This window comes from Plecotus auritus (genome assembly GCF_963455305.1).
Source record: "Plecotus auritus genome assembly, chromosome: 6".
NCBI lineage: Eukaryota > Metazoa > Chordata > Mammalia > Chiroptera > Vespertilionidae > Plecotus > Plecotus auritus.
The window spans coordinates 172,770,205-172,798,195 of NC_137773.1; the positions used below are offsets into that span (position 1 = coordinate 172,770,205).

General features: G+C 56.2%; 2 protein-coding genes across 5 annotated transcripts in view; both read right to left on the reverse strand.

The window, feature by feature from the left end:
- Positions 1-282: 282 nt before the first annotated feature.
- Positions 283-27,875, reverse strand: VILL (villin like). Its single transcript, XM_080675671.1, has 20 exons — positions 27,748-27,875; positions 13,388-13,451; positions 13,130-13,204; positions 12,622-12,827; positions 11,772-11,880; positions 10,334-10,444; positions 9,853-10,052; positions 9,377-9,455; positions 9,170-9,268; positions 8,404-8,542; positions 7,987-8,087; positions 6,631-6,768; positions 6,344-6,502; positions 5,622-5,801; positions 4,839-4,990; positions 3,828-3,972; positions 1,428-1,622; positions 1,196-1,267; positions 711-1,004; positions 283-506 (listed from the first exon to the last, which is right to left on the reverse strand). Exons 2-20 carry the CDS (start codon positions 13,448-13,450, stop codon positions 393-395), a joined length of 2,631 nt encoding a protein of 876 aa, XP_080531797.1. The 5' UTR covers position 13,451; positions 27,748-27,875; the 3' UTR covers positions 283-392.
- CTDSPL (CTD small phosphatase like) overlaps positions 20,617-27,991 on the reverse strand; it is a 111,557-nt gene continuing 104,182 nt past the window's right edge. For 2 of the 4 annotated variants that reach the window (XM_080675665.1, XM_080675666.1), the window contains 2 exons: positions 27,748-27,933; positions 23,272-24,286 (listed from right to left, as the gene is read on the reverse strand). In XM_080675665.1, the coding sequence (XP_080531791.1) occupies positions 24,161-24,286; positions 27,748-27,933 (312 nt within the window). In that variant the 3' untranslated portion in view covers positions 23,272-24,160. Of the gene's footprint in view, positions 23,217-23,271; positions 24,287-27,747; positions 27,934-27,991 lie in introns of those variants that run through there. The other 2 variants (XM_080675664.1, XM_080675667.1) reach the window with 2 other exon arrangements.

Below are 27,991 nucleotides of genomic sequence, written 5' to 3' on the forward strand. Positions count from 1 at the left end.
CCTGCACGCGAGCAAATTCTTATAAGTGCACCCACGTGTGTGTGTGTGTGTGTGTGTGTGTGTGTGTGTCAGAGCCCTGGAACCCAGCACCTCACTCTCCTCCTTCCCACACTCACACTGTGCCGAGGGCACTATCTGTTCCGCTGGGCAGGAGGGCCCAACAAGAAACGAACCCCTCCGTGGAGGAGGGTACAGAGAGACCACCCCCGCCAGCCCCACAGGTCCTTTCCCCAGAGGCGGACCCGCTGAGTGACCCAGACGTGAAAACGCACGCACCACACCTGTGAGGGCCACGAGCTTTTATTGATGGGGAGGGGGGCTCAGGTCCGCTTGGGGGAGTTACCCGCGGGGGCTCGGCCTTGGGAGGGCACTGGCAGGAGCAGGGCCTGGGTTCAGAAGAAGCCGAGCTGCTTTTTCTCCTGCTGCTGCTTCCACTTGGCCATGCTGTAGAACTCCTCCTTGGACTTCCCAAAGACGTCTTTGAACTCAGAGTCTGAGAGATAGAACTGTGGGGGCGGGGGAGGGGGACCCAGGGAAGGTTGTCCTGTGAGCCCAGAATCTCTCTCTGCCCGTCGCTGTCTCTGGAACACACAACTCCCTGGACAGCCTGCCACGGCCCACCCTCGGGGTGTCACCCTAGGCGCCTGCAGCTTAGTTTTAGGTGTATTAGGGCTGGTGCAGTGAGTTTAGGGGGGGTCTCGGGCACCTACCTCCTTTTGGGCCGGGTCCACGCCCTCCGGCAGGTCCTTGGCGGCCTGGTGCATCAGCTGCTCGCGGGACAGACACCCGTTGGCCATGGGTCTGGGGCTGCTGTGGTAGCTATTGGTGCTGGTGTTGGTGCTGGTGCTGGTGCTGGTGCTGGTGCTGGTGCTGCTGCCACCCACCTTGGGGCCCAGCTCCAGCACTTTTTCTGACCTGTCCTGGGGGCCCTTGTGGGCCTGTGGAGCCAAGGAGCCTGTCCTGATGTTGCTTGGCCATCTTGACAGCCGGAAGTTGTTGACCTCCTGTCCATAGAGGGGACTCAGGCTGGGGAAGATGGGGGGTCGGCTCCCACGGGGAGGCCACTGGCCCTCTTGCCCCCAGCTGCAACCCTCGCCACCTTCCAGGGCTGGCTCCTCCCTTTCCCGTTCTGCCCATCAGGACCATGCCAACTGAGTGCAGCCCCCGGGGAGGTCTGGGAGGCCCCCATACTCACTGCTGTTATCTCAGCGACAGCAGACACTACTTCCAGGCTGCCCTCCACCAGCTCCCTGTGGGACTGGTTGTTCTGGGGGCAAGAATCAGAGTGGGGGTGAGAGGGAAGGCCACCAGGGGGGCCTGAGGACAAGACCCGGCCTTCCCAACCCACAGGCAGGGCAATGCCACCTCTCAGTCTGCACAGGGCAAGCCCCCCTCCCCTGGATTAGGGTGGGGCTGGGGGTTCAGACCTCACTCTCGGTCCACTTGTAGGGGTCCCACGCGAGGAACCATCCAGTGAAAGTGGGAGGCTCATGGCCCTGCTTGACCAGCACGATGGGCGTGGTCTGGCTCCGCCCTGCAGGGTGGGTCCTCAGGTACTCCTGGCCCCAGGCCACCGCCTCCTCCTTCGGCCTGGCTGCGGCCTCCCCCAGCCACAGGAAGATCTGGGCCACAGAGGTGGGGGAGGGGCTGCCAGAGCTGACCGATCCTTCCCACCCCTGTCCGTCAGATGGTCTCAGAGCCCCCCAAACACATACCAGACACACAGCAGGTTGGCTGCCATGTCCACACACCCGTAAACACTCCAGAAGGTCACAAGCATATGTGTACACATGCATTCAATCCACACATATTTACTGAGTACCTATGGGGGGGCCAGGGGATTCCATCGTGAGAAGAAAAAAAAACCGACAAAAAAATCCTTGCCCTTGCCAGAGCTTTCATTTTACTGGGGGAGACAGGAAACTATGTAATAGATCCGAAGGAGAAAAATAAGGCAGGGAAAGAATATAAGTGTGGGGATGGTGGAAATAATGTAATTTTAAATTAAAGTCAGGGGGAGGCTTAGTGAGAAGATGACATTTGAATCAAGACCCCAGGGTGAGGGAGCAAGTCATGTGTATGTCTGGGGAGACAGTGTAACCGGAAGGAAGGACCAGTGCAAAGGCCTGAGCCCGCCCAGCCTCTCTGAGGAGCGGCACGGAGGCCATCGCGGCCGAGGGGGGCAGCCCGGGGAGAGTGGGGTTGCCAGGCCGTGCAGGGCTGTAGCAGGGGCTTTGGCTTTGCTCGGAGTGACAGCGAGGTCTACAAGCCTCACCACATTCACAGACTGTCATAGACAGTGACCGACATGCACACAGCATCACAGCTACACAGACACAGTCATCCATCGCCACAGTCAGACGGCAAATCACGGCCACACGCTGTCACCCATAGTCACACACAGTCGTGCATAAAAACAATCGCACTCGATTACACAGTTGCACACATCCAGCCTGAAAAACACAGGGAGCCCAAAACGCTATGGCATATAGCCGCACAGAAATGTCCCAGCCACGCAAATACAGTCACTCCGAGCAACAATGCGGTACCACCGCACACCTGTCAGGATGGCTATCATCAACAAATCAACAAATGACAAGTGCTGGCGAGGATGCGGAGAAAAAGGAACCCTTCTTCACTGCTGGTGGGAATGCAGACTGGTGCAGCCACTGTGGAAAATAGTATGGCGTTTCCTCAAAAATTTAAAAATGGAACTGCCATTTGACCCAGTGATCCCACTTCTAGGAATATATCCCAAGAAAACAGAAATACCAATCAGAAAGGATATATGCACCCCTATGTTCATAGCAGCACAATTCACCATAGCTAAGATTTGGAAACAGCCTAAATGCCCATCAGCAGATGAGTGGATTAGAAAACTATGGTACATCTACACAATGGAATACTACGCTGCTGTAAAAAAGAAGGAATTCTTACCATTTGCAGCAGCATGGATGGACCTGGAGAGCATTATGCTAAGTGAAATAAGCCAGGCAGTGAAAGAAAAATACCACATGATCTCACTCATTTGGGGATAATAACATTATAACCTGATGAACAAAAAGATAGGTACAGAGGCAGAGAAGCATCGAACAGACTGTCAAATTACAGCAGGAAGGCTGGGGAGTGTTGGGGGGCGGTGTGGTAAGAGATCAACCGAAGGACTTGTATGCATGCATATAAGCATAACCAATGGACACAAGACACTGGGGCGGGCGGGGGGCGGGTGAGGGCATGTGCTGGGGGATAGGGGAGGCCGGGAGAAGGTCAATGGGGAAAAAAAGGAGACATAATTACTACTATTTGTAATATTTTAAACAATAAAAAAAATGCTGAAAAAAAATACAGTCACTCAGTCACACCCACAGCCAATCGGCCTCATACACATATAGTCTCAGTTGTGGCTGGTCTGGCCAGTTACAGGCAGTAACTTGACCACATAGCCATTCCACACAAAGGCAAATGCATCTCACATTCACATATGGTCAGTCATTCAATTGACAGTTGCTCACTTGACATGGACACACATCAGCCCCAGGCAGTCACCTGGAGCCATATACCATTTGAAGGCAGAGAGAGTTACATAGAACGACAAAGCCAGTCACAATCGCACACACGTTCCAGACCACAGTCACAGTCTCCCAAAGGCTGACTGTGATAGTCATCCATGGTCTCACACCCTTGGTCACACAGTCGCACACTCAGTGTCACCGTTGCACAGACTCACCTGCAGCCTTACATGTATTCATACGGTAAGGAACACACAAAGACACGCTCACACCCAGTTACACAGATACAGACACACCCCAGGGAGGTGGCCGTCTCACCTCTTGCCAGGCGTCTAGTAACATGACATCATACTTGTCCAGGTCCTCCTGGCTGAAGAACACCACTTCCATGAGGACCAGGTGGTCATGCTGGCTGGAGCATTCAAATAGCCGTGGCTGGAAGCCGGAGATGTCCTCGGGGAGGCTGGCCAGTGTGGGCACAGGCTGTGAGGGGTACGGCCTGGGCGGGCTAGCCTTCAGCACAGGGATGGATGCCTACCCCAGGGGCTGGCCCCCCTCTGATCCACCCGCCCCGCTCCTCTCTGGGCCTCGTGTCCCAGTCTGCCAGTGGGGAAAGCAGACTGGGTGATTTGTCTAGCTCCAGCCAGCTGTGGCACAAGCTGTGCCATGAAGTTTCCCAGGAGTGGGCACCAGAAAGGGGCGCTGGCTTCGTGGGGTGGCCTGAGGCGGAGCCCTGCTGTCCTTGGCAGAGAGGAGCCCCTGGTCCCACCCCCTGGCTGGGATCAGCCTCAGGCCCAAGGTGGGAAGAGGGAAGTTGCTGAGAGAGGGGGACAGTGCTACTTAGGAGCTCAGGAGACTTGGGGGACTGAGGTGCATAAACCGGGTCCTGCAGACAATACAAAGGGCCCAGGATTCAGCTCCCTCCTCCCCGATACACACCCTTGTGTACTTACACACCACACATGTACACTGTCCTTGCACACCACACACACACACACACACACACACACACACACACACACAGCCCCACCCTCCCGGGGACTGTGGGATTGGGGAATGTCTTCTAGCAGTGGTTTAGGACTGGGACCATGCAGGGCACACATTCAACCAGCAGAGGGCACCACTGCCCTGCATCTTCCTGATGCAAGTTCCCCAAGGCTGGGGAGAGAAGCCGAGGGGGCTGTGCTCTTGGGACCCCCTGGGGTGGGGAGCCAAGAGTCCTCAGTTCTAGTCTGGCTCCTCCAGCTCCATGTGTGACCCTTAATTAGTCCACCCTCTGGGCCTCAGATGCATCCTCTGGGTAGAACCACCTCCTCCCCACCCTGTCACCTCTTGTTGCTGGGGTAGGGGGCCCGGCCTCCCAGGGCCTCCCAGAAGTGGGGAGGCTCCTGACCCTCCAGCACCGTTTCCTTGTCCTCGTCGTTCTCAGAGATGACAGTGACTACCCTCCGCGCCATCTCCCGCTGGTCCCCGCTGCAGCCCTGGCAGGCAAATAGTTGGGTCAGGCCCTGCAGGGGAAGGGTCTTCACCGCCAGCCCCACAGCCGCCCACTCACAGGGGCCCGAGTCACAGGACGCCTAGGCTGATGGGAGGGCAGGCGTGAACAAGGGTTGGCCCTTCCTGCCCCTCCTGGCCTCTGTCTCCCCAGCTGATCAGGATCACAGGGACTTGGGACCCTCTCTGGGTCCAGAGCACGGGCTGGGGACTCCCAGGCTTGGGGATCATTTATGGTTTAGGCCAGTGGTCGGCAAACCGCGAGCCGCGGTTTGCCGCTCTGTTGACTAATGAGTTTGCCGACCACTGGTTTAGGCTGAAGATCAGAGAACATTCTGGCAAAGGCCTCCTCCTTTTCCCAGGAGACGTGAGAAGGGGTAGGCTCCCTACTCCAGGCAGGAGGGAGGGGAGGCAGCCTCGGCCTAGCCTAGCTCTGACCTGTGCAGCCCCAGGCCCCGCTGTCACTTTCTAACTTCCCTCAGGTTCCAGAGGGGACGCACGCTCCCCACCCCCTCCAGGCCGGTCTAAGGTTGGACAGAAGTCTGCATCCCCTGTGGAGTGGCCCCATCCCTGCCTGGCACCACTGCCCGGGGCCTGAGTGGTCAGTGCTGGCGGTACCTTCCCAAACCAGAGGTAGCAGGTGCTGGCTGTGTCCAGCAAGAAGATGTCACTGGAGTTGAGGGCGGAGGCCCGGGCCGGCACCTCCACGGTCCTGGTGTTGTAGCTGTCGGTGCCTTGCACATGGAACAGCCTCGTGGCGGATGCTGGCCGCCCCTTCCCACTGTGCCTGGTGCTCCCCTGCAGGAGGGTTGGCATCAGCTGGGCAAGGGCTCCCAGGGGCTGCCTCCCCCCACCCGCCCCGACCCAGCGGGGGACAAACTGCCTCGAGGCCCAGAGATCCTTTTCTTGAAGCCACCACTGTTTTTCTGGATCCTCTGGGTGTGGAGTGTGAGGAGTCCATTATCTAGGGTAGAGCCAGGCCTTTCTAAATGGATCCCTCACCCCGTCTCCAAGGAGTCAGGGCCTAACATCATTCCCCCAGCTTGAAGGCAGAAAGTGGGCACCAGCGTCCCCCCTGTGTGACCGCAGGCAAGGTCGTGGCTGTCACTTAAACTTCCTCCTCTGTGCTCCTGCTTTGTGGCTCGCTTTGAGGACTCAGGAGGGAGGGCGGGGAGAAACTTAGGCGGGGATCACCCTTGGAGCTCCAGGGCCTTGGACAAGCACCAAGAAACCAGAATGGGGGTGGGGGTCAACTGGGCCCTGGCCGGAGAGGGATAGCATGTATATATATAAGGGTCACCGGCCCGGGGAGAAGCCACAGCAGCAAAGGTGGGTCCTACCTGGAAGACCACCATCTGGCCCTGGAAGATGGCGAAGAAGTGGGGGGGCTCGTTGCCCATCGTCACATGCACTTGCACCAGGGCTCCATGGTACATGAGGTCCAGCTCCTTGGCATTGCTGTTCAGAGCTGCTAACTCCTGTTTGGTGGCCTGGTGGCTCTGCAGACAGGGGTGGGAGTGGGGGGGAGGGGTGCGGGGGAGGGCCTGAAGCAACTCTTACAGCCCATTCTCAGATCTTCAGCTCTGAGGCTGGGAGGTGCCTGCCACCCCCCCTGGGGCTTGCGTACCTGCCACAGGTACAGGATGTACTGGATGTGACCCATCCTCTGGTATGTGTAGAGGACGAGGTAGCAGTTGCCTGCACAAAGCTGTCCACGGAGCTTGGGGTCCACGGGCTGCCTGCCTAAGTCCTGGATGCACCACACCTGGGGAACAGGGACCAAGGGGTTCTCAGCCTCGTCTGTGCAGGCAAGGGGCTCGCCCCCAACTCTGCACCCACCCCATGCTCTGTGCTGGGCTTGTGCAAGGATCTGCAGGTGACCCTTTCCCCCGGGGGGCCCTGGGACCCACCACATTTGTGCCGGGCTGTTCTCAGCCAGGACTCTGAGTCGGCATGCAGTGCCTGGGACAAACACGTGGTAAGGACTCCAGAGGCTGCCATGGCTGACCTGCCCCCTGCCCCACACCACCCCCAGCCTGACCCCATCAGCCACAGCATGGGTGAGGGGTGGACAGGTCCTGGCAGAACTGCTCGCTGCTCAGGCCAGGGCAGCGGGAGCTGGGCAGGAGCAAGGCCTTAGGGCTCTGGGAGAAATTCCCTTTTTCAAGGGTCACTTGACAACACAAAGCCTGTGCAAAGACTGCAATGAATACACTTCCTCACACTTATCGGCGTGATTGCTTGTTCCTGTGGGTAGTGGGCCGGGCTCTGGAACCAGGCAAACCTGGCCAGATCCCAGTCAGCCTAAGTGAGCTTCAGTGTTCCCCACCTGAAGGTGGGGCCAACAGCGCCCACCTAGACATGGCAGGAAACCGTGCCTGGGCATCCTGTGCCCACACAGAGCTGCCAGCTGCCACTGGGGGCGGTTCCTCCGACCAGAGCATCCAGACGCCTGCCTCTTGCAGAAGAGGCTGACGGTGTGTGACTGTGTGTTGGGGGCTGGGGGTGTGGGGCTATGACTGATCATGGGACTGTGTCCCTGTGTTGGTGTGTCCCTGTGGGCTCATGGTTGTATGTGACCAATCATGTGTGATGTAGAATTTGTGCAATTGATTCTTGCCATTGTGTACTGGGTTGTGATTAAGTGCAATTACAAGGTGTATGTATGTCTATATTATCATAGGTATGGCTGTCATACATATGCCAAAAGGGCACAAGTAGGTGTCCGAGGCTTACTGTGAGTGTTATGTGAGCGAGTGGCCATGTCTATGTGTGATGGGTTAGGCATGATATGAATGTGCTGTCGGGAGGGTGTATGCATATGTACCCACGTGCCTGAGTGTCCCTGTTTGTGTGTAGATGTGTATTTGAGAGTAGCAGGGTCGCTTTAAGCAGCCATACTGTTCACCTGAAGACAAAGCCTTCCCCCTGCTGTGTACCCATTTCCCCTGTCCTCGCAGCCCCCCAAGCCAGTGCCCCTCACCTCCACCTTCCCAGAGCCATCGTCCACCATCCTGAGTTGGGCGGCTAGCTCAGGTTGGCTGTGCAGTTTGACCACGTCCAGCTTTACCTGATTCAATTTACCTGAGGGTGGGGCACAGGGGGTTACAGGCACCTGCTGCGCTGTCCAGGCCCCGCAAGCCCCCTCATCGGCCTCCACCTGACCCACCCATCGGTCAAGAGCCTCCTCCGGCCACGCCCCCTCACCCATCCTGCCCAGGCTCTGGGTGCCGCCCTACAGCCCCGCCCCAGGCCCCGCCCCATCGCCCATCCCGCCCACAGGCCACGCCCACAGGCACTGCCCTCTCACCCATCCTGCCAAGGCTCTGGATGAAGCCCTTAAGCCCCGCCCAAACCCCGCCCATAGCCCCGCCCCCGCAGTTCCGCCCCTCCCACTCACGGATCAGTCCCAGGTTCTTGTTCCTGTGCGGCTCCTCAGACCAGGTCCGGAAGAGCTGCTTGAAGGCGGCGGACTCGGAGCCCTGGTTCAGCACCTCCACGTTGGTGTAGGTGGGGTAGCCCTTGGCCTGGATGAAGCCCTGGGGCGGGAGCCAGGAGACATCCATGTCCGCGGGCCCCCTGCTGCCCACGCTCCACCCGTGGGGACCTGCCGCTCAGGCTGCGGGGCCAGCCGAGCCCTGACAGCAGTCATTAACCGAGCTCGTGACCCGCTTTTCGGAGCTGCTGGCTCTGCCGCTAGCGACTTCTCCGAGGTCTCTGAGGACACGCAGTGTCCCTTAGTCCCGGTCTCAGGAAGGCCCCGCCATGAGCCTGTCTTCCCTCCTCGAAAAGGAGCTGGGGGGGGGGGGCGCCTAGTACCCTGGGCTCCTCAGACCTCAAGGCAAGGCCACATAGTCCTTTGACACATGGTTTCTTGGGTGCTAACTGGCCCCCCCACCCCCCTTCCCACATCGGGGCTCCCAGGGCAGACCACATGCCTCCAGTTCCCTAGAGAGGGCCCTGTGCCCCCTTCAGACCACTGGGCAAAGCTGTCTCTCCTCCCTCAGACAGGGAGGTTTGTCTCCAGGCTGAGATCCATGCAGGGCCATGTCCTCCATCAGACAGGACATGGATGTCTCCTGGCTCAGACTGCAGGGAAGGGCTGCCTCCCCTCCAATACCCAGGGCAGCGCTCTGTCCCTCTGAGACAGGCCCCCACAGCCTCACCAGAGCCTGGCTGAAGGAAATCATCTTCTCCTGGTGGTTGGACCTGCGTCCCTGCCACACGTAGATCTTACAGCCGCCATGGTCCAGGATGTAGCACTCCTGGGAGCAAGAGTGGGGCTAGTCAGTAAGAAGGTGGTCCAGGCTGGGTAGAGGGGACGGAGGGGTAGGTGGAGACAGATAGGGTGACTGGGGCTAGGCCTGCCTCACCTCCTCATGCAGTAGGTCTTGGGTCAGTAGGCGGGTCGCCAACTCCTGGATCACCAGGTCCTTATCCTTCTGGTAGACACTGGAGGGCAGGCATCCAGATGTGGTCAGCTCAGCCTCCAGCTCAGCCTGGCTCCACACTAGCCATATTCAGCCCCCCTCCCCCCTCCCCCGACCCCCAGGCAGATGTATGGAAGCTGGAGCCTTGAGGTGAAGTCTTCATTTCACTGCAGCCTAGCTGTGGAGCCTTAGGCAGCTACCTGGCTTTTTTGGGGCCTCAGTCACCCTGACTGTACAATGGGTTTCTCTAAGGCAGCTGTGCAAGAGTATAGGTTTGGCCCAAGGTCCCCCATGGCCTGCCCCAGAAGCCCATGAGCCTCTTCTGGAGGGCTTTCTGGGACGCTGTGCTATTGCTGTAACGGTGGGCATGCAGGCCTGGCCTATGCTACCCGCCCTGCCCACCCCCAAGGTCTGCTCACTGGTAAAGGTGGACGCGGGCCTTCTGCAGCTGGTTAATACTTCTGCTGGGAATGGCAGCATACAGGCTGCTCAATCTGCGGCCCAGCACGGCTTCCATGATCTCCATGAGGCCAGAGGCTTTGACCTCATCGTCCACCACACCAATCTGTGCACGACCAGCACGCTCCCTGTCCTGGAGGCTGCAGGTCAGGGCCAGGGCCTGCGGGAGAGGACCTGGCAGTCAGGGCTTCCCCAGCATGCCCCTCACCCCTCAGACAGCACCCCAGGGCCTTCCCGTCACCGCTCTACTCCCAGAGGCTGGGGGAACGTGTCCCCTTCTCCTGGCATCCAGAAGTGCCACCCGTGCAGGGTCTGAACTCCGTCCACATCTAGTAGTTGCTTTTCAGGTTGGAGCTGAGAGCCAGGCCGGAGAATGGACCCCTGGAGGGCCACCCCTCTCCCCACCTCCTGCACCCCTTTGTTCCCAGGGCAGACACTGACCCGTGCCTTCTCGGAAATGCTGCTCTTGGGCCCATTCCACTGGATCATCACCTTGCCCAGGTCCAGCAGGAAGATGTCGTCCTTATTAAAGCTTTCCCAGGAGAGCTCCACCTGCCAGAGCCAGGAGGGCAGGGCGGGAGACGGGGTGTCAGGCCTCCAGCACCCGAGTGGAGGGGGTTCCCCGGCCCGGCTCTACCTGTGTGAGCATAGCTCGGGTATGCCACTTGTGTACATGAAGCTGTGTGCAACTGTACGTATGTATGACCATGACACTACTACTATGGTGCGCAGGCATACATCTGTGTAACCATGTGGCACCCTGAGGGCCACTCTGTGGCTGTGTGCATCCCTAGGCACGGGTAGCTGTAGGGAATGCTGCATTTCACAGGGTGGACATGACTATGACACTTCCACTCAATGCATGTCTGTAGCTGTATATACACACATGTACACAATTTGGGTGTGCATGTTTACCCATGTGTGTACATGTACATGTACATATGTGGGGAACACAAAATATGAACAAGTGTGTGGGCTCATGGGTGACAGTGTCTGTGTGGGGAACAGTGTGTTATCTATGGGTAAGCATAGTTATCACCCAGAGAGTGAACAGTTATTCCAGGATAACGGGCAAAGACTGGGCCTGCATGGTGTCCCTGCATGAGCAGGGATGTGGGCCCCTGAATCTGTGGGGGGCAGTGTGTGAGCCTGTGTGGGATTGTCTTTGAGTCACAGGGCTGCCACATACCATGTAGACAATAACAGCTCGGGTTCATTCACATCATAGACATCCAACACCTGAATGTTCATTATACCAGCTTCCTGTCAGATGGCAGTAAAATGTCCTGTTCTACCCGGATCAGTATTTCCCATTAATTTTCAGACAGATGGATGTAAGGGCACTCAACAGACTAGAGTGGCCCCAGGGGTAACAGTGGGAGACAGTGTGTGTGCCTATGGGTGACAGGGACAACGTGTATGAGAGTGTGGGGCTGTGCACCCCCACCCCAAACCATGCTTCTTCCCCTTGTACTGCTTAGAAGGACCTTCCAGGTGCACCCTCTTGTCTGCCTCGCCCCTCTTCCACCCCAGCTTCTTACTGTGGCCACGAGATGATGAAGAAACAGAGCATCACAGCAGCCATGGCAGGGGCGGGGCCTAAAACCTGGCTCTGCCTTCTCTCTCCTCATTCAAGATAGGCCTTAGCACTTTGTAAGTTATATACATGTCTGCTCACTATGTTGTACACCTGAAACTAATATAATATGTGCGTCAACTGCAACTGAAGAATAAATTTAGAAAAAAGATAGCTCATCTGGGAATGATGACAGCCATGGTTCCCCTCCCCCATACCCTGGCACCCTCTGCACGTCCCTGCGCTTCAGTACACGAAGTCCGAGCTGACCCAGAAGTCCAGTGGCATCTCTGGTGTCCTCACCTCAGTGGCTGACACGTGCTTCCTCCCTTTGATGCGCAGCAGGCGCTGGATGTTGTACATGTTGGTCTCCACGTGCTTGAGGGCAGAGGCTAGGCCTCCCTTCCTGTAGCTGAGGAGGGAATGGGGTCCATGTGAGACCATACACTGCCATGTGCAGGAGTGAGTGCAGACATGAGCACACGCATGCACACAAGTGGGGATACACATGGGCTTAATACATGTGTGCAAGTAGATATGACCATGTGTGCAAGCACATGGCTACATGTGGGGCAACAGTGTGTATGTGTTTATCCATGTGTCAACATGTGGACACATGCATGCATACATACATGTATACCTGTGGGGGCATAATATGTATCTGTTCATCCATGTGAGTATAGATGTGAGTGTGTGGAATTCAGGCAACAACATATATGTATGTAGGTGGACATTTCATATAAATGGAATTATATAACACATGATATATGAATTACCACATTTTACTTAGGTATTGATGAGTGTGTGTGGGTATGCCCATCTGTAGGTGAACATATTTAGAAGTGGCATGTTTCTTGCATGTGCATGTACACATGTGTGTATGTGTTTATATATACACTATATGCATGTATTAGGTTCAAGTGTATAAAACAGAAATGATCGAATATTGGCCATTTCCTATGCTTCAACCTAATATATTGCAACTATTAATTCAACACATATTTACAGCAAAAGACATGTTTGCACTGGGCACAGTAACACAAAAGCAAACTCAGAACATGGGTGTCCACTCCTGGGTGTGCACCGAAGAGGAATGAGAAACATGTGTCCACACCAAAACGTGTGCACAATAATGGACATTAACTAAACTCACATGACCCCTGGGCGGAAGTAACTGCAGAAACAGTCAGATTCGTGGCCCTGCACCTCTCGGTGCTGCACTGTGGCGCTACCCAGGGTCTCCTGGAGGTGCCGCACGAAGATGCCTGCCGCGCCCTGCGCCTCTGCGTCTGCCTTCTTTCCGATCCAGTAGTGCAGGTCCTTGGGTGTCCCCTGTGTGGCCCTCAGGCTCTGGGGGGTCTAGGGCCAAGGAGTGTGTGGGGTGGGGAAGGAGCTGAGGTTCCAGGGTGGGGGAGGGGCTGAGGGCTAAGGCATGAGTGAACACTGAGGTCAAGGTCCAAGATGTGCCAAGGGCCTTGGGGAGCGTGGGCGGGGGACCGAGAATGGGGAGGAGACGGCTAAGGGGCCTCCGAGGCAGCAGCCCCTTGTGAGACGGACTCTAGCAGGCCTCTACCCAGGGCGGAGCTTACTCTGCACCAACAGACTCCTCACCTGGGCCCTGCCACCCCCTCGGACAGGCTCCCCAGCTCCCCAGTGCTCACGTGGAGGACGACGTAGCAGTGTTCCTCGAAGAAGTTCCCATAAGCCCCCTCGGGCACGGGCACCAACTTCAGGTCCTGGGAGAGGAAGATGCCTAGTGACAACTCAGGAGACCCCCCGCCCCCGCCACCCCCCAACACACACACATACCCATGGCCCTCTGGGGTGGGCGGGACTCTGAGTGGAGGCCCAGAGAAGCCTAGTTCCGGAGATCACACCCATTCTGTGGCGCAACACTGCTGGCCGGCCGTGCCCCTCACCTCAAGGATCCAGATGTGGAGGTCCCTGTGGCTCTCGATGTCGGGGAGGCTACCGATGTCCATCCTAGGCCAGACAGGAGCGAGGAAGGAAACCGGAGCCAGAGTGCTCAGACCCTGGCCTCCAAGCAAGGACTTGCCCTGCCTACAGCTCTCTGAAGCACCTTCCCCGGAGCCCTTCACCTGCCGGTCCTCAGGAGGGCTCTATAAACCACAAACGCCCGCGAGCCGGGACAGTGACTGCAGACGCCCACACAGAGGCTCGGCAAACAGGGACGTGGTTTGCCATCTGTGGGTTGTGCCCTTGAAACAGGACTGAGCTCTGTGGGCAGGGATAGGCTTTGGACATAGGGACATCCTCTGCAAACAGTCGGAGTTAGAAACAGGCTATGCAGACAGCCAGACAGCCAGACAGCCAGACAGCCAGACAGCCAGACAGAGGATCTGCAGTGGACAGTGACAGGTTATGCAGACAGGTCACGGCTCTGCTAGTGAGAACAGAGTCTGAGGCAGGGACAGGCTCTGCAAACAGGGCCAGGCTCCTGAAATGAGACTGAATCTTATAGACACCGACATGCTCCGCACACAGGGACAGCGCTGCAACCAGGCAGAGGCTCTGCGGACCATTGGGGACAGGCAAGGCAAAGGGACAGGGCCCTGCAGAGAGGGAGCGGCGATGCGGACAGAAGAAGGCTCTGCACACACGCACAGGCTCTGCACACACGGACAACAGCTTCCTCAGGAGGAAGAACAGGATGCAATAGGCTCAGGTTCTCCCAACGACAATGAGGTCTGCAGCCAGGGACCGTCCCAGGGAAATTCTTTCAGGCTGCCAACAAGCAAAGATTGTGGATGCCCAAAAGGACTCTGCAAACAGCCACAGGGTCTGCAGGTCTGGAGAGCTTTGCAGCCTGCGGCTGGGGACAAACCCTCAAGACAGGGGGGCAGACTACGTAAGAGACAGACCCTGCGGATATGGACAGGGAGGTGGAGAGTTAAGGTCTGCAAACAGGCACAGCATCTTCGGTCAGAGAAACGCTTCCCAGACAGAAGCAGGCGCTTGAGTCCAAGGCCCTTTAGGCATGGCCAGGCTCTGCAGGGGTGGGAGGGTGAGGGTGAAGGGGGGAGATGCAGACTGGAAGCCAGCCTCCAGGGAGATGGGAGGGGCCTGGGCAAAGATTCATGAACTTGACAATGAGACCCAGGCTCTGAAAAAAGACCCAGACACAGGCCTCTAGAGACAGGCCTTGCAGATAGGGAGAGGTTGGCGAAGCCCACATAGGCTCTGCAAACAGACAGGCTCTGTATCAGCAGAAGTTCCTTCAGAGACGGGGGTTTGCTGAAAGCAGCCGGCAGGGAAATGAGCTTTGGGATCAAGCACAGATGCCGCAGACACGGGCTAGTTCTCACAACACGGCTGGGCTCTGTAGAGAGCCCAGGTTCTGCAAACAGGGACAGGCTTTCTAGAAAGGGATGGGTGCTGGAGATAGGCTCTGCTGACGTGGACACGTGGGATTAGGAGCGAAGGGTGCAGGCAGGTACAGGCTCTGCAGAAAGTCACGGTGCTCCCACAGGGACACAGCGACCCCGACCGTGAGAAGCTCTTCCTAGGAAATAGGTCCTGCAAGCAGAGGCCGTTTCTATCCAGGGAAACGCAGGCAGCGGCCTTGGAAAACATCACAGACGGGACCAGAAGGGCTCAGGTTCTGGAGACAGAACCAGGCTCTGAAATAGAAACAGACCGCAAAGACGGACATGGTCTAGAGACAGACACTCACTGCAGAGGAAACAGGTTCTTCCGACAGGGACAGGTATGGTACACAGGCCACGCTTTGCCAACAGGAAGTGTCTTTAGGCAGAAAGGCGTGCCCCAGACAAGGACCCCAGACAAGCTCTGTGGACGGGACAGGCTGCACGCGCACAGCCGCTTCGGCCATCAGGAAGCCAGTCTCGTGCACAGGGAGACAGGGGCACACTAAGGAGACCCAGGTTCTGAAAACAAGGCTCTGAAAATAGGCTCGGGACAGACAGACACAGGCTCCGCGGACAAGACAAATGTTCTGCAAACTCAGGACAGACTCTGCACACAGGGCTCTGCAGACGCGGACAGACCGCGGCGAGCGCAGGCTTAGCGGACGGGAGCCAGCTGGGCAAATCAGACACAGACACTCTTAACCCTGAAAACAGAACTGAACGTGTAAGAAGCACAGAACCTGCAAACAGCCACTTGAGTTTGTGCTCTGCGGTTCCAGGAGAGAGAAGCGCGGAACGAGAGGTACCTGGGGGAGAACGGGGCTCTCAATCCTGTTCCGTCTCGGCAGGTGACTCTCCGCTACCCCAGGCTCCCCGGCACCACTCTTCCGGAAACCTCTGTGTGAGGTTTGCTCATTCCTCCATCCGTGGAAGTTCTTTCTACATCTAACCTAAATCCTGCTAGCTGCAACGTTTCTTCTTTCTGCTGCTTTGCTCACCAGACCCAGAAGTCGCTCCTTTCTGACTTTCTCATTCCGAGTGGCCCTGGCTGAACTCATGGGTGTCCCTGCCAGTCGCTCCGCCCCGCTCCACCGGGTCTTATCAGCGGGAGGGACACCCTTGGCCCTGCGTGACCAGGGGAAGCAGCCGGAGCAGAGATACAGAGTTACAGAAGCCGAGGCTTGGCGTGGCAGGTGCAACGAAGCCAGCCCCGAGGGCAGGGCGCAGGCCCTGGGGAGCTCGCAGTACCCTGGGGGACACCCAGCCTCTCCAAGAGGGCCAAGGTGGCCCTGGAAGGGGAGGGGAGGAGGGGGAGGGGAGGAAGGAGAAGGGAGGAGGGAGAGGGGCGAAAGCAGGTTTTCTTGAATCCTGGGACCCCTTGGCCCCTTGGAACACACTCTGGAGGCCACATCGGCTGTTGGTATGGATTCCTGGGGCCAGGGGCTTGTCTTGTTTACTGCCTGCTCCCAGCTGCCTCTCACCCAGCAACTGGTTGTTGAATGAATGAAACCTGTGGCCTGTGACTGCACCGAGGGAGAGCGGGTGGAGAAGGAAGGTCCCCGTGAGCTCTAACTGTACCCAGAACGGCTGTTGTAGCCGATGGCCTGTACACGGGTGACCGGCAGACACGGTGACCATGGAAAGGGGGTCCCAAGCAACAGAAAACACGCGATGACACCAAGTGACAGGCACAGTGATATTCAGAGGTGATGGGGCAGAAGCAGCGACCAGCGACAGTGACCAGGGCACCAGCAGGCAGTGAGCAGAGGCACCAACTCTGAGCTGTGGGCCATGCGAGAGGGAAACAGCGACAGACAGAGGGACAGGAAGACGGGCTGGCCTCGGCACCGTGGGCACCACGTGGGACAGGGAAGTCAAACTGGTGGCCAGCAAGTTGGGACTGGGCTGATTTCACTGGGTGGGGACAGCATCATGCCTGAGGGGCTGGGAGGGTGCCCCAATATCCAGTTCCAGCCTGGGGGGGCAAACTCTCACATAGTACCACCTGTGTTCAGGGGCTTCCAAAGGGTCCTGGGGGGTGGAGGAAGGGATGCTCAAAGAATGGGGGTCCCCTCTTTCCCCTAGCACCTCCTCTTTCCCTCAGGTGGTCCCTTTCTCTCTCAGGGGTCCCTGCCCTCTCCACAGAGGCCTGCCACCCACATATATCCCTCTCTCCCCCACGGCTCTCCCTTCCAACACCTCCCCTGAGTGGGGGACCCTGCCTATGTCCTCTCCCTAGACTGGGAGCCCCCTTCTTTTCCCTGGAGGCTGGCTCCCTCCACCCAGGGCCCCTTTTCTCTCCCAGATGCCCAATTCCTCCTCGGGTACCCCTTATCCCCCTCTGCCACCCCCAGGGCCCCTCCTTCTCCAGGTGCCTCCTCCCATATCCCCTCCACCCACAATGTACCCTCCCTCCCCTGCTCCTCCCCCTGCTGGCTCCCTCCTCTCCCCTAGGTTCCCCTCCCACCCAGGTGCTCCCTTCTCCAAACACTTCCTTCCTTCCCCAGCACCCCCCTTTCCCTGGCACCCCGTCTCCCTACCCAGCCACCCACTGCCTCCTCTGGTGCCCCTTTCTCTCCTAAGATACCGGTGAAAGGAAGGGGGAGGGGTGCTGCCTGCTGGAGGGAAGGAGGGCCGGGCCTGGGTCCCCAGATATTCAGATTCTGTGGGTGACAGAGACCCTCACCCACGTACAACTGCTACTTTCTTCCCTGCCAGTCGCTCCGGCCATGGTCTCCCTGCCCCGACCAGTGTTCTTACGTGTTGGGCTCCTCTCTGCCTCCCAGTTCTGCCAGCCCCTTGGCAACCCTGAGCCTGTGCCCCCCACACTGGACACCCCTGATTCAACCATCCACTCCAGTTCTCCCAAGCCCCCTGCCCAGCTGTGCCCCGTGCCCCCTCCCTGCCAGGCCTACCTACCTGCTGGAAACTCCTGGCAGCTTCGCCCTGCCTGTGGGCAGTGCTGGGCCTGGCACGGGTCCAGGCCCTGCCCACCGCTCCCCCTCTGCTGAAACTCAATCCCTGCTTCCGCCCCGCAGGACACACCCCATCTCTTGGGGGGCTGGGCATTCACACTTGGTCAATCGGTGAGTCAGTCAACAAATATTGACCCAGCTCTCTGAGAGCCCACCCTTCCGCGGGGCCCAGGCCAGGCCACACCAGGGCCCTGGTGCTGGAGGCCAGAGAGCAGGGAATGGAGGCCTGCGCTGGGCCAAGATGTGCATGTGCAATGCACTGCGACTTCCCTCCTGAGAGCCCAGGGGGGCTCCTGACCCCTGACCCTGAGGCCAGGCCACCCCAGCAAATACTAGGAGGCAGCAGGACCAAGGCTGGAGGGATGGGGGGCGGCAGTCCGGCTCCCTGAGACCCAGGTCCCTTCAGGAGGTCAGGGGAGGTGGCAGCGCTCTCTGTAACATCTCTGCTGTCCTCCCCACCCCCAATGTGGGCTCCACGCCCGGCACTGCCCTCCCAGGAAGCCCTGATATCCATCGTGGGAGAGGCTGGTTTGCCCTTAGAGAGATGACATAGCTCCCACATCCTGGGCTGCCCTTCTTTCCTTCCTGATTGGGCGGGGGGGGGGGCGGGGACATGACCCCCTTGGTCCCACTGACCTCTTCCCACCCGGGGCCCCCGCGGCCCACCCCAACCCTCGCCAGGCAGGTTCTGAGGGCTCTCGCCCGCTACTTTGTTCCTTCCTGGCTAATCTTCCCAGGCCCGGCCCGCTAAGGTTAACATTGGCAAAAGCGCCAGTGTGGCCCGGCGTGGGCGGGGCAGGCTCCCAGGCCCCGCCCTCCAGGCCCCGCCCTCCAGGCCCCGCCCTCCAGGCCCCGCCCCCAGGCTCCCGCCAGTCTGATTCCCAGGGTTCTCTGAAGTCCGGCAGGTGCACATCCTGCAGATCTGGACCCTCGTGCAGCATGCAGCGCGGACAGGATGTGGGGCGGGGACGCCTTGACTCGGGTCCTCGATTCCACGCCCTGGCCCCAAGCCCTTGAGAGCACCCTTGGGCCCGCGTGGGCCCCCACCTTTGTCTGCAGGCTGCGGAGGGGCAGTGACAGGGTCACCAGGGCTCTCACAGCCTGAGAGCGACTCCCAGAGGGCGCTGTGGGGACCTCCAGGGCCTGAGGTGGAGCTGAGCCCACGGGGCCTCCACTCCGAGGGCGAGTCCTCTGTCCCAAGACTAGTCCTAGGTCCCTGCAAAGGAGAAGGCGCGGCTGCGGAGGTACCTGTGTGGCCCTGCTCAGCTGTGCACCCACCCCCTCCAGACACGGCTCGGGCAGGAGAGTCTCAGTTCCGTTCCTGGGGGCAGTGCAACCCGCTGCTCCAATGTGGAGGGGAGGTGTCCATTCTGCTCCCCATCTCAGAGGAAAGGCAGGGAGCTGTAAGTCACATGGGGCTCTTATGAGGGCTGCCCCTACCCCCCACGCCTGCCTTGGAAAAGCTTCTTTGACGTACCTGGGTGTCCCGCCTGGGAACAGCTGGGGGTGGGGGAGGTGCCTTCCTTTTTCTCTGCCCTGGCTGCATCTTTGAGGGACACGCCCTGAGGTTTGGGGTTAAGTGATCAGGGTACTTGAGGGACCTGGATTTTTGAGAGCCCTCAGGTGGTTCTCCTGGGCAGCCAGAGCCGAGAATCACTGTAATGGAAGTTTGGGGCAGAAAACTCTGGAGCCCACAGCTTGCTCCCGAGGGTCCCGTGAGCTAGCCTCAGGGATTAGGCTTGTGGCCACGCTAGTTTGGTGGCTCTGAGCCCTGACTTGCCTGGTGACCCACGGGATGGCTTCCAGGCCACGCCGTCCAGGCCCAGGGTGCTCTGAAGTCCCTGCAGGTGCAGATCCTGCAGATCTTGACCCACGTGCAGCATGCAGCGCGGGCGGGGTATGGGGCGGGGGACACCTGACTCGGATCCTCGATTCTACTGCCTGTTAAAACGCCCTGGCCCCAGCCCATTCCTTGGTCCTGCAACATACACTGGTGGTAAGTGCTCAAACAAAGAAACAAATCAGGAGGTGAAATCTCAGTATGCCCAAGTCCCAAGTAGCTTCACTGGCAGCCACAGTTGTCAACCATCTGTCTGTCTGCTTGCATGCAAAGGTGTGAAGCAGTCGGGGGTGGGGGCAATGCCAGAGAGGGGGAGAGGCGGCGAAGAGAGCACAGCGAAGGAGTGAAGAGGGATAGGGGCACAGCCAGAGCCCAGAACCAGGGGAGGGAACTGGGGTGACCTCTCTGGCAGGGTAGCGGTGGAGAGGGCACCTTGGGGGTACAGTAGCACAGGCTAGCTGTAGGGGGGGGTTGGCTTTGTCTCTGGGTAACTATTACGTTCTCCCTGGGCTGACACACGCACAGTCCTGTGCTGTTTGGGATGAGTAACTTGCCTGGTAGAACTCTATCCCTGTGACAGACGGAACAGAGACCGAAGAACATGGAAATCACAGCATCTCAGCCAGGATACCCAAGGGCTATGGGTTTAGGCACACACAGTGCCTGTGGCTCTCATGGGGTGGGGTGGGGGCTGCATTTGGAAAGGGCTGGAATCCTTGTGGGAGGACGGTGAGCCAGACTGCTTCTGACAAGCAGGGGGCCTAATATTGGGCGGAATGCGTTTCTAGCTCCTCCTGTGGTCCGGGGCTCCTGAGATTGCGCAGTCCTGCTCCCATACTCCAGGAGACCCAAGGTGCTGGCATAGGCTGGGCAGAGGGTAGAGAATCAAGAATGAAGTGACGAGAGGCGCTACCAGTAGAGAAGCAGTTCATCCACAAGAGGGCGCAGTTTTATGTGTTTATTTTTGGCAGGCAGGAAGGAAATCATTGCAAATCTCTTGACTAACAAGGCTCACCCCTGAAACGTGCACATTCCACATGTAGTATTCCCCGAGTAATGCTGGATTGCTCATTACATTCAAATGCCCACCAGAAACCATGGCCACCCAGACACCAGCATCTCCACTAACTGGGGGGAGGATGTTAGTCTGAGAGAAGATCCCTGGAGGATGGAGTGGGAACAGACACCATCAAGTTACAGTACAATAGGGACAGAGGCAGCCAGCGGGTCTTGCCCAGGTCGCTAACTGCGAGCGCTTCGAGCTGTCCACGCCTCCAGCCCTGGCATGCCGCTGTCCATCACAGCACCGTGAAAAGCAGAGGCACAACGTCACGAGTGTTTGACCACGGGGCTGTGTGGTTCTGGGTTTTATTAGAAAGCCATCCTTACAATGCAGGGTTGCTGTAACATGTTGCCAGGTTGTAGACTTAACAGATTTCTTTTTTTATGTACCCAAAGTTCGAATGCTGCAACCGTGACCAGTCAGTGTCACGAGGGCGTCCCCGTCACCTCCAAAGTCATCTCATCGAAATGGCACCACATCCAAAGAGCTTCCCCACCAACTATCCGCCATGATGGGTGGTGTTCTTTCCCAGGATTCAAACGGACTGTTGACAAACAGCGAATGGGAGAAACCACAGACCAACACGTAGGATCACAGAGCAATGGAAGACAGAGCAGTTACAACCTCAGCCATGCCTGAGCACCTCCACGCAAGGCCCGGCCAGAGAGATGGCATCACAGGGGCCAGAGTTCTCCACCTAAGGTATCCAGGCCCAGATCCTAGTGTAAAAAATACTTGTCCAGAAGACTATATTTTGACCTGGTACAGAGGAATCATGGGAACTCAGGAGGTCAGGTTTCTCTTTTGGCTAAAGAGTCAGGGATCTTTTGGTACCATGGGAAGTATATGGCACAGAGAAATAGCGAATCGGTTTCAATTCAGTTTTTAAAGCCCACAATTTAATAAAAGGTAATAATTAAAAACAATACCCGTATTTACCTTAGAAAACATAAACCCCAAACATTCATCTCATTTCTTGGCCTTACGTTAGAAATCTATTGCTTCATTTACAGGTAGATGATTAAAAATATATATAGATATAGATATTTATTTTGATTATGTACATAAAGCGGAATCAAGGATTAAAATAAAAGTGGGATTCTGGAGTGTGGTCCAATAAGGTGCACAGAATCCAGAACCCGCGGAGGGTGGACTGGGCCTCCCGAGACGTTCTGGGTCCGCGTGGCAGGAGCCGGCTCCACCCTCGGCAGCTCCGCCCTGGGCCAGTGCACGGCACGCACGGTTCCAGGAACCACTGGGTGAAGTGTCTGGCTCATGCCTGCCAAGTGTCCCCACTCCATCTGGCACTATTTCTAGGTTCTATTCCCCTGGAATATTCTAGGATTTGTCCTCTCTGCCCCCCCCAAACAAGAACCTTGTGATGCTCAACAACGGAGGGGCGCGGGGGAGGGTCTAAGGCTCTCCTCAGGACCGCGTTCTGTGTGGATTTCAACACAGGACAGACGCTGGACGGAAACATTCAAGACATTTAAGGCAGCGGGTTCATTTAATGAGAGTTTCCCGAATCAAGGTGTACGGCACGGCAGCTCTGCCACGGCCCTGTCCTCATCGGTGGCCACGCCTAGCCAGGGGGTGTTTCTGTTTGAACTGGCACGTGGGCTCCTGGGTTTGGGATACTCAGGATGTTGGGAGACCTGGTTACCCCTGAACACTTACTTCGGAAAGCCGGGCAGTCCACAGACCCAAGTGCTGTCGGGAGGACGTGATTGGCAGCTGGCTTCCTTATTTTGTGAATGGCAGCAAAAAAGAAATTTGACTCTGACACCCCATTTCCAGTCTTGTTGGTGCCGGTCGTCGCCCCCACCAGAACTCTGGCGGAGGCCCAACCCACAGAGAGGACTAAGGCAGTGGTGCCGATGTGCGAGGGTTCTTCGTAATGGACTTGTAAGAGCCATACGTTACAGACTCGTTGTCAAACGAGGAACACAGCACTGCTTGACACATCTCACTGGGAAAGGCTGCGGGGGGAGCCCCGGCACGAGGAGGGGGCCCTCCTCTCCCTGACTCAGGACAGTGAGCCCCACATCCGGACAGGCTCTCCCAACCCCCGGCTCAGAGATAGGCTGTGCTTCGGAAGAGAAGACCAAGAGATGGCCTTGGGCCACATCAGCGTGGTGGATGGCTGACGCCACGGGTTCTCGAGAGAGAGGAGGCACCCATCACAGGATCGGGTGTTGGCTGCAGTTATACATGAATGAGCACCGCCTTGGGGGGTGTGCTGGCCCTCTCTGTACCCTTCCGAATCCCCATGGCCGGTGCCGGGGGCGGGGTGCAGTGGGTGCAGCCTGCCACGGGGCGGGACACCTGCTCCTAACCCTGCTGAGTGCGCGGCGTAGCAGTGAGCGGGTTCTGAGCATAGGCACAGTGGCAAAGAACAGTGGAACAGCCGCTGGTCAATTCCATTTGGTGGCAGCGCGGTAGCAGCAAAGAACATTCCCCAACAGCTCCATGTGTATCCAGCTTTTGGAAAGGAAAGATTTAAAAATCAATAAACAGATTTTTTTTTTTCTTTCTTAGATGCGAGGGTTTGAGGTTTCTGGGAACTGCTCTACCCCCAAACAACAGCACAAACACAAAACAAAGCACGTAGAAGGATGGCAGTCGTGTGAAAGCGGGAGTGACACGATGCCCCTTTTTCAAGGGAAAAATGTGACCCCCAAGACCCATCTGTCACCATCCAAAATCATCATCATATAAGACAATCGACTGCTCCCCAAAGTGTGGGGCCACACGGTTGCAGACCCGTCCCCCACGGGGTCCGCCGTGAACGGAGACGCTGACACGGTCACACAAATTCCCACCAGGAGCCTGGCCCTGCCACGTGCCACCTGCTGGGACACAGTCTCCCGGACTCACTCCCGTACCTCGCCTCCTCTCCCCCCGCCCCCCAGGTTCTAGAAAATTGTCCTCTTTATCTTGTTAGAGAATCTGAGATAAGAAAAGACTAAGAGATGTCTGGAAATATGCTGTATAGAAAAATTAACTCTCAGCTTAAAATAACATTCAAAAAGGCACTTCATCCTGGGGGAAGGAGAGTCTGAGTTGGTCATCCGCTCCGAGCTGGGGTAGAAGGAGACAGGTTGTCTGCGGGGAAGGGAAGACAGTTGAAAGGAAGTCTGAGGGATATCAAGCTTTTTTTTTTTTTTTTCTCCTTTTTTCCCTTTTTGGTATGTTTTAAGAAAAGCAAATCCAGTAAAATGCATGTCCCTTTATGAAAGTCGTTAAAAGAGTTCATTTTAAAATAGTTGTTTCTGTTTTTAAAAAATAAAACAGGTAGGTATGGCCACATTCACCCCGTGGCCCGGAGCACGGCGTGTCCTCACTTCGGCTCCCGGGGAGCGGAGGCCGGGCGGGTCCCCAGGGCTGGGGTCCAAGTGCGCAGGGGCGGCGGCCGGCGGCCGGGGCTACCTATCGCAGAGCCTGTGCAGCATGCTGTACACGTCGTCCTCCCGGCTCAGGCCCTCGAAGAACGGGATGAGGTCCAGCAGCTCCGTGTCCGTCATGTCATCGAACCAGGACTGCACAGGCACCTAGAAGACAGGGCGCGGGGGGCAGCAGGCCTGCACGCGGGCTGGCGGCTCCCAGCCGGACTGGGTGCCCGTTTTCTTACGAACAGAACATTCTCTTCGGTAAGGAGGCCAGGTATCTAGCCATCAGCACCACCATCATCGTTTGGTTTGTTCCCCGGCCCTCACCCAAAGCCACCTGGCTGGGGCAGTGGCTCAGGAAGGCGGGTTCCGGGGACCCAGCTTGCACGCCTTTGCCCGTTTTGTTTTCCTGCTGCAGAAAGGGTGGCTGGAATGTAGGACATGTGAGAACTAGCCTTGCTACCTGCTACTCTTCCCATCAAGCCAACTCCTGGTACCTCAGCGCTACGTGTGTATAACGTTGGTGCCATAATCACACAGAGAATTATTTCCAGTAATTTCAGAAGGTAGTGTTGTCTGTACATTTCTCCCCCAAACCCTCAAGGTATCCAATTGTCTTACTATTAGCAATGACATCAGTACTGCTCTTTTGAAATTATTAGGGATATACTAGAAACTAAATAAAATATTAATGATGTGGGTATCTTTAGGAATCAAGAGTTTTAGCCTAAGAGGAGACAAATACAAAAACCAAAAAAGGAAATGAGGTGAAAACACTGGGAAAAATGCAGGTGAATTTATGATTTCGTTTGCACTTCAAAAATATGTATATGTTAGCTCTGTCCAGTAGAAAGGACTAGAAGCAAAGGACATTCCAGTAACAATGAGAACCCCCCCTCCCCGCCACATTGTGGTCTCCAAATACCCTCTCCACTAACAGGAACCAGGCTCCCGAGAAAAATGGCGGATTTCAGGGCTGAAGCAAGAAATGGATAAGATGAGTGCGGAACATCCTGCTGCACCAGAAAGCAGGAAGCTATCAAAGACCATTGTTACTTGAAGGGGTGGCTACCAGCCAAAGCTGAATACTTTAACATACAAAAGAATGATAAGTGGATTAAACTGTAACAATAAAAAAATCCACGAGTTCACGATGGTACCACCACCACCAAAAAATCCTTGGCTACTTTTGGAAGTTGCTAGAGCTCCAACTCATTATTCTGAAATTGTAGACTTAAAGACAAAGCACCAAGATTTTAGCCTGCCTTCCCTATCCAAACATCCAAACTGAACTTTAGGGTACTGAAGCAGTCAATAAGGGCAAGTGTAATTAAAAAAAAAATTAGAATCCCAGCCAACAAATGCAGAAAGAATGATAAAGTGTAGAAATCCCCATTTTGCAATTCCTAATGAAGCAGTGGGTGTAGGCCAGCCGCGGGCAAACTACGGCCCGCGGGCCGGATCCGGCTGTTCTATCCGGTTCTCTTGCTCTCCCCTCCGCTCCTTTACTTTGAATTTATATTAGTTCACACAAACACTCCATCCATGCTTTTGTTCTGGCCCTCCGGTCCAGTTTAAGAACCCATTGTGGCCCTCGAGTCAAAAAGTTTGCCCACCCCTGGTGTAGGCCGTGATCAACGGCTGCTTATATTTTTAGGACAAAAGGTTGTTGGGGAATTTTAAAATGGACAAATCCGGCGAACACCACCTGAATCCAAAGATCAATTAAAAATCTTTAAAAGTGGGACAACCTGAGATTCTATGTCTCCTGAGGTGATACCCCAAAGGCACACAATACCGCCTATGACATAGTCTTGGGGGGAAAAGGAAAATTGAACCTGAGTTTAATTAAGAAGTAGTGATCTAACTTTGTGTTAAAGAAAATATACTGCCCGGCTGGCGTGGCTCAGTGGTTGAGCGCTGACCTATGAACTAAGAGGCCACGGTTTGATTCCTGGTCAGTGCACATGCCCGGGTTGCTTGCGTCTGGATCCCCAGTGTGGGGTGTGCAGGAGGCAGCCGATCAATGATTCTCTCTTATCATTGATGTTTCTCTCTCTCTCCCTCTCCCTTCCTCTCTCTGAAATCATTAAAAACATATTAAGAAAGAAAAGAAAAGATACCGGCTGCGAAAACCTATCAACCACCACCATGAGGTGCAATCAGGCAAATCCAGAATGTAGGAAATTTCTACGAGACAAGTAGCCAGAATTTCCTCAACAAACTAAAGGCATGAAGACATTGAAGGGGGAGGGGAAGACATGCTGTTAAGGTTATGCAAGAATTAAGAGACCTACTAAGCGCCCTAACCGGTTTGGCTCAGTGGCTAGAGCGTCGGCCTGTGGACTGAAAGGTCCCAGGTTCGATTCCGGTCAAGGGCACGTACCTTGGTTGTGGGCACATCCCCAGTAGGAGGTGTGCAGGAGGCAGCTGATCGGTGTTTCTCTCTCATCGATGTTTCTAACTCTCTATCGCTCTCCCTTCCTCTCTGTAAAAAAATCAATAAAATATATTAAAAAAAAAAAAAAAAGAAGTGACCTACTAAGCAAATGTCTTGTTTGGATTCTGATTCAAACCAAACCTAAGAAAGCATTTCGAGATAACTGGGAGTCCATGGATGCAGTCTGGACATGAGGTGGGAGAAACTGTTCAGTTTGTCAGATGGGATCACTGAATGGTGATTACATTAAAAAGCGATCCTTCTCTGTTAGAGGCCTAAAATGAATTATGTTGAATTTGATTGACTCATTACAATGAACATGTCGAAATATAATAAGTTTTGAAGGTTGATTAAAAGGATGATTACACCCTAACTGAATCTGGTTTGAACTCATTTTCACATTATAAGCGGAGCAGCCAAGTTCTGTTGAGTCTGAGAGGCCGGGCTGACCTCTCCTCTCTGGACACGCAGGGCCTGGGAGGTGTCTTGTTCTGAGAGTCGTGCTGCACCGAGGGAGTCCACAGGAGAGCTGCACGCTCCAGGGAGTTTTCTGTAGGACACGCTCCCATTGTACACGTTTTACACATCATTGCGAGGCAGTAAAGCCTGGCAGCCTTGGGAGACCTTATTAAGGTGTTTTATTCATTCCTGTTTAAGAGCTACTTCTGTTGAAGATGTCACCCGGGCCTTCTGAGTCTACAGGGGCCCTAAGTCCGAGGCAGCAGCCAGCTGCAGGAGGTTCGTGACAGACAGAGCCCTTCTCAGGAACTGTCCCAAAGAGGCTAAGATACAGGCTCACTGAGCGCTCACCCATCGCCAGCACCGTGGTAAGTGCTTTGCACGTATTGTCACGATGAATCCTCCAATAATCCTAGGAGATCAGCATTCCTGTCGTCCCCATGGAGGTTAAATCACCGGGTCAATGTCATGCAGTGGCTAAGTGGCAGAGTTGGGATTTCACCAAGGGAAAGGCCAAGAGACCTTGCATAGGAGCCGAACGGGACAGCTGTGCCAATTGTGGTTAAGCATCGACCTCTGAACCAGGAGGTCACGGTTCGATTCCGGTCAGGGCACATGGCCAGGTTGCGGGCTCGATCAATAAAATACATAAAAAAGGAAAAAAAAAAGAAAAAAAGACAGAGCTCCGACGGAGCCCTGCGTCCTTCCTCCCGGAGCTACTTACTGCGTTCTCAGGGTGGAAGATGTACGAAGCTGGAGAATTGTCCACGATGATCACTTTGCTCAGCTCCCGTCCCAGGCGGCTCAGGTCTTTCACGTAGTTCCCTCGATGGAAAACACAGGATTCTCTGAAGAGCCGGGCCCGGAACACACCCCAGCGGTCCAGCAGGTCAGCCACGGGGTCTGCATACTGGAAGGCAGGTGTCGCAATGAAGGCTGGCGCCCGAGAGCCCAGAAACCCTGACCTA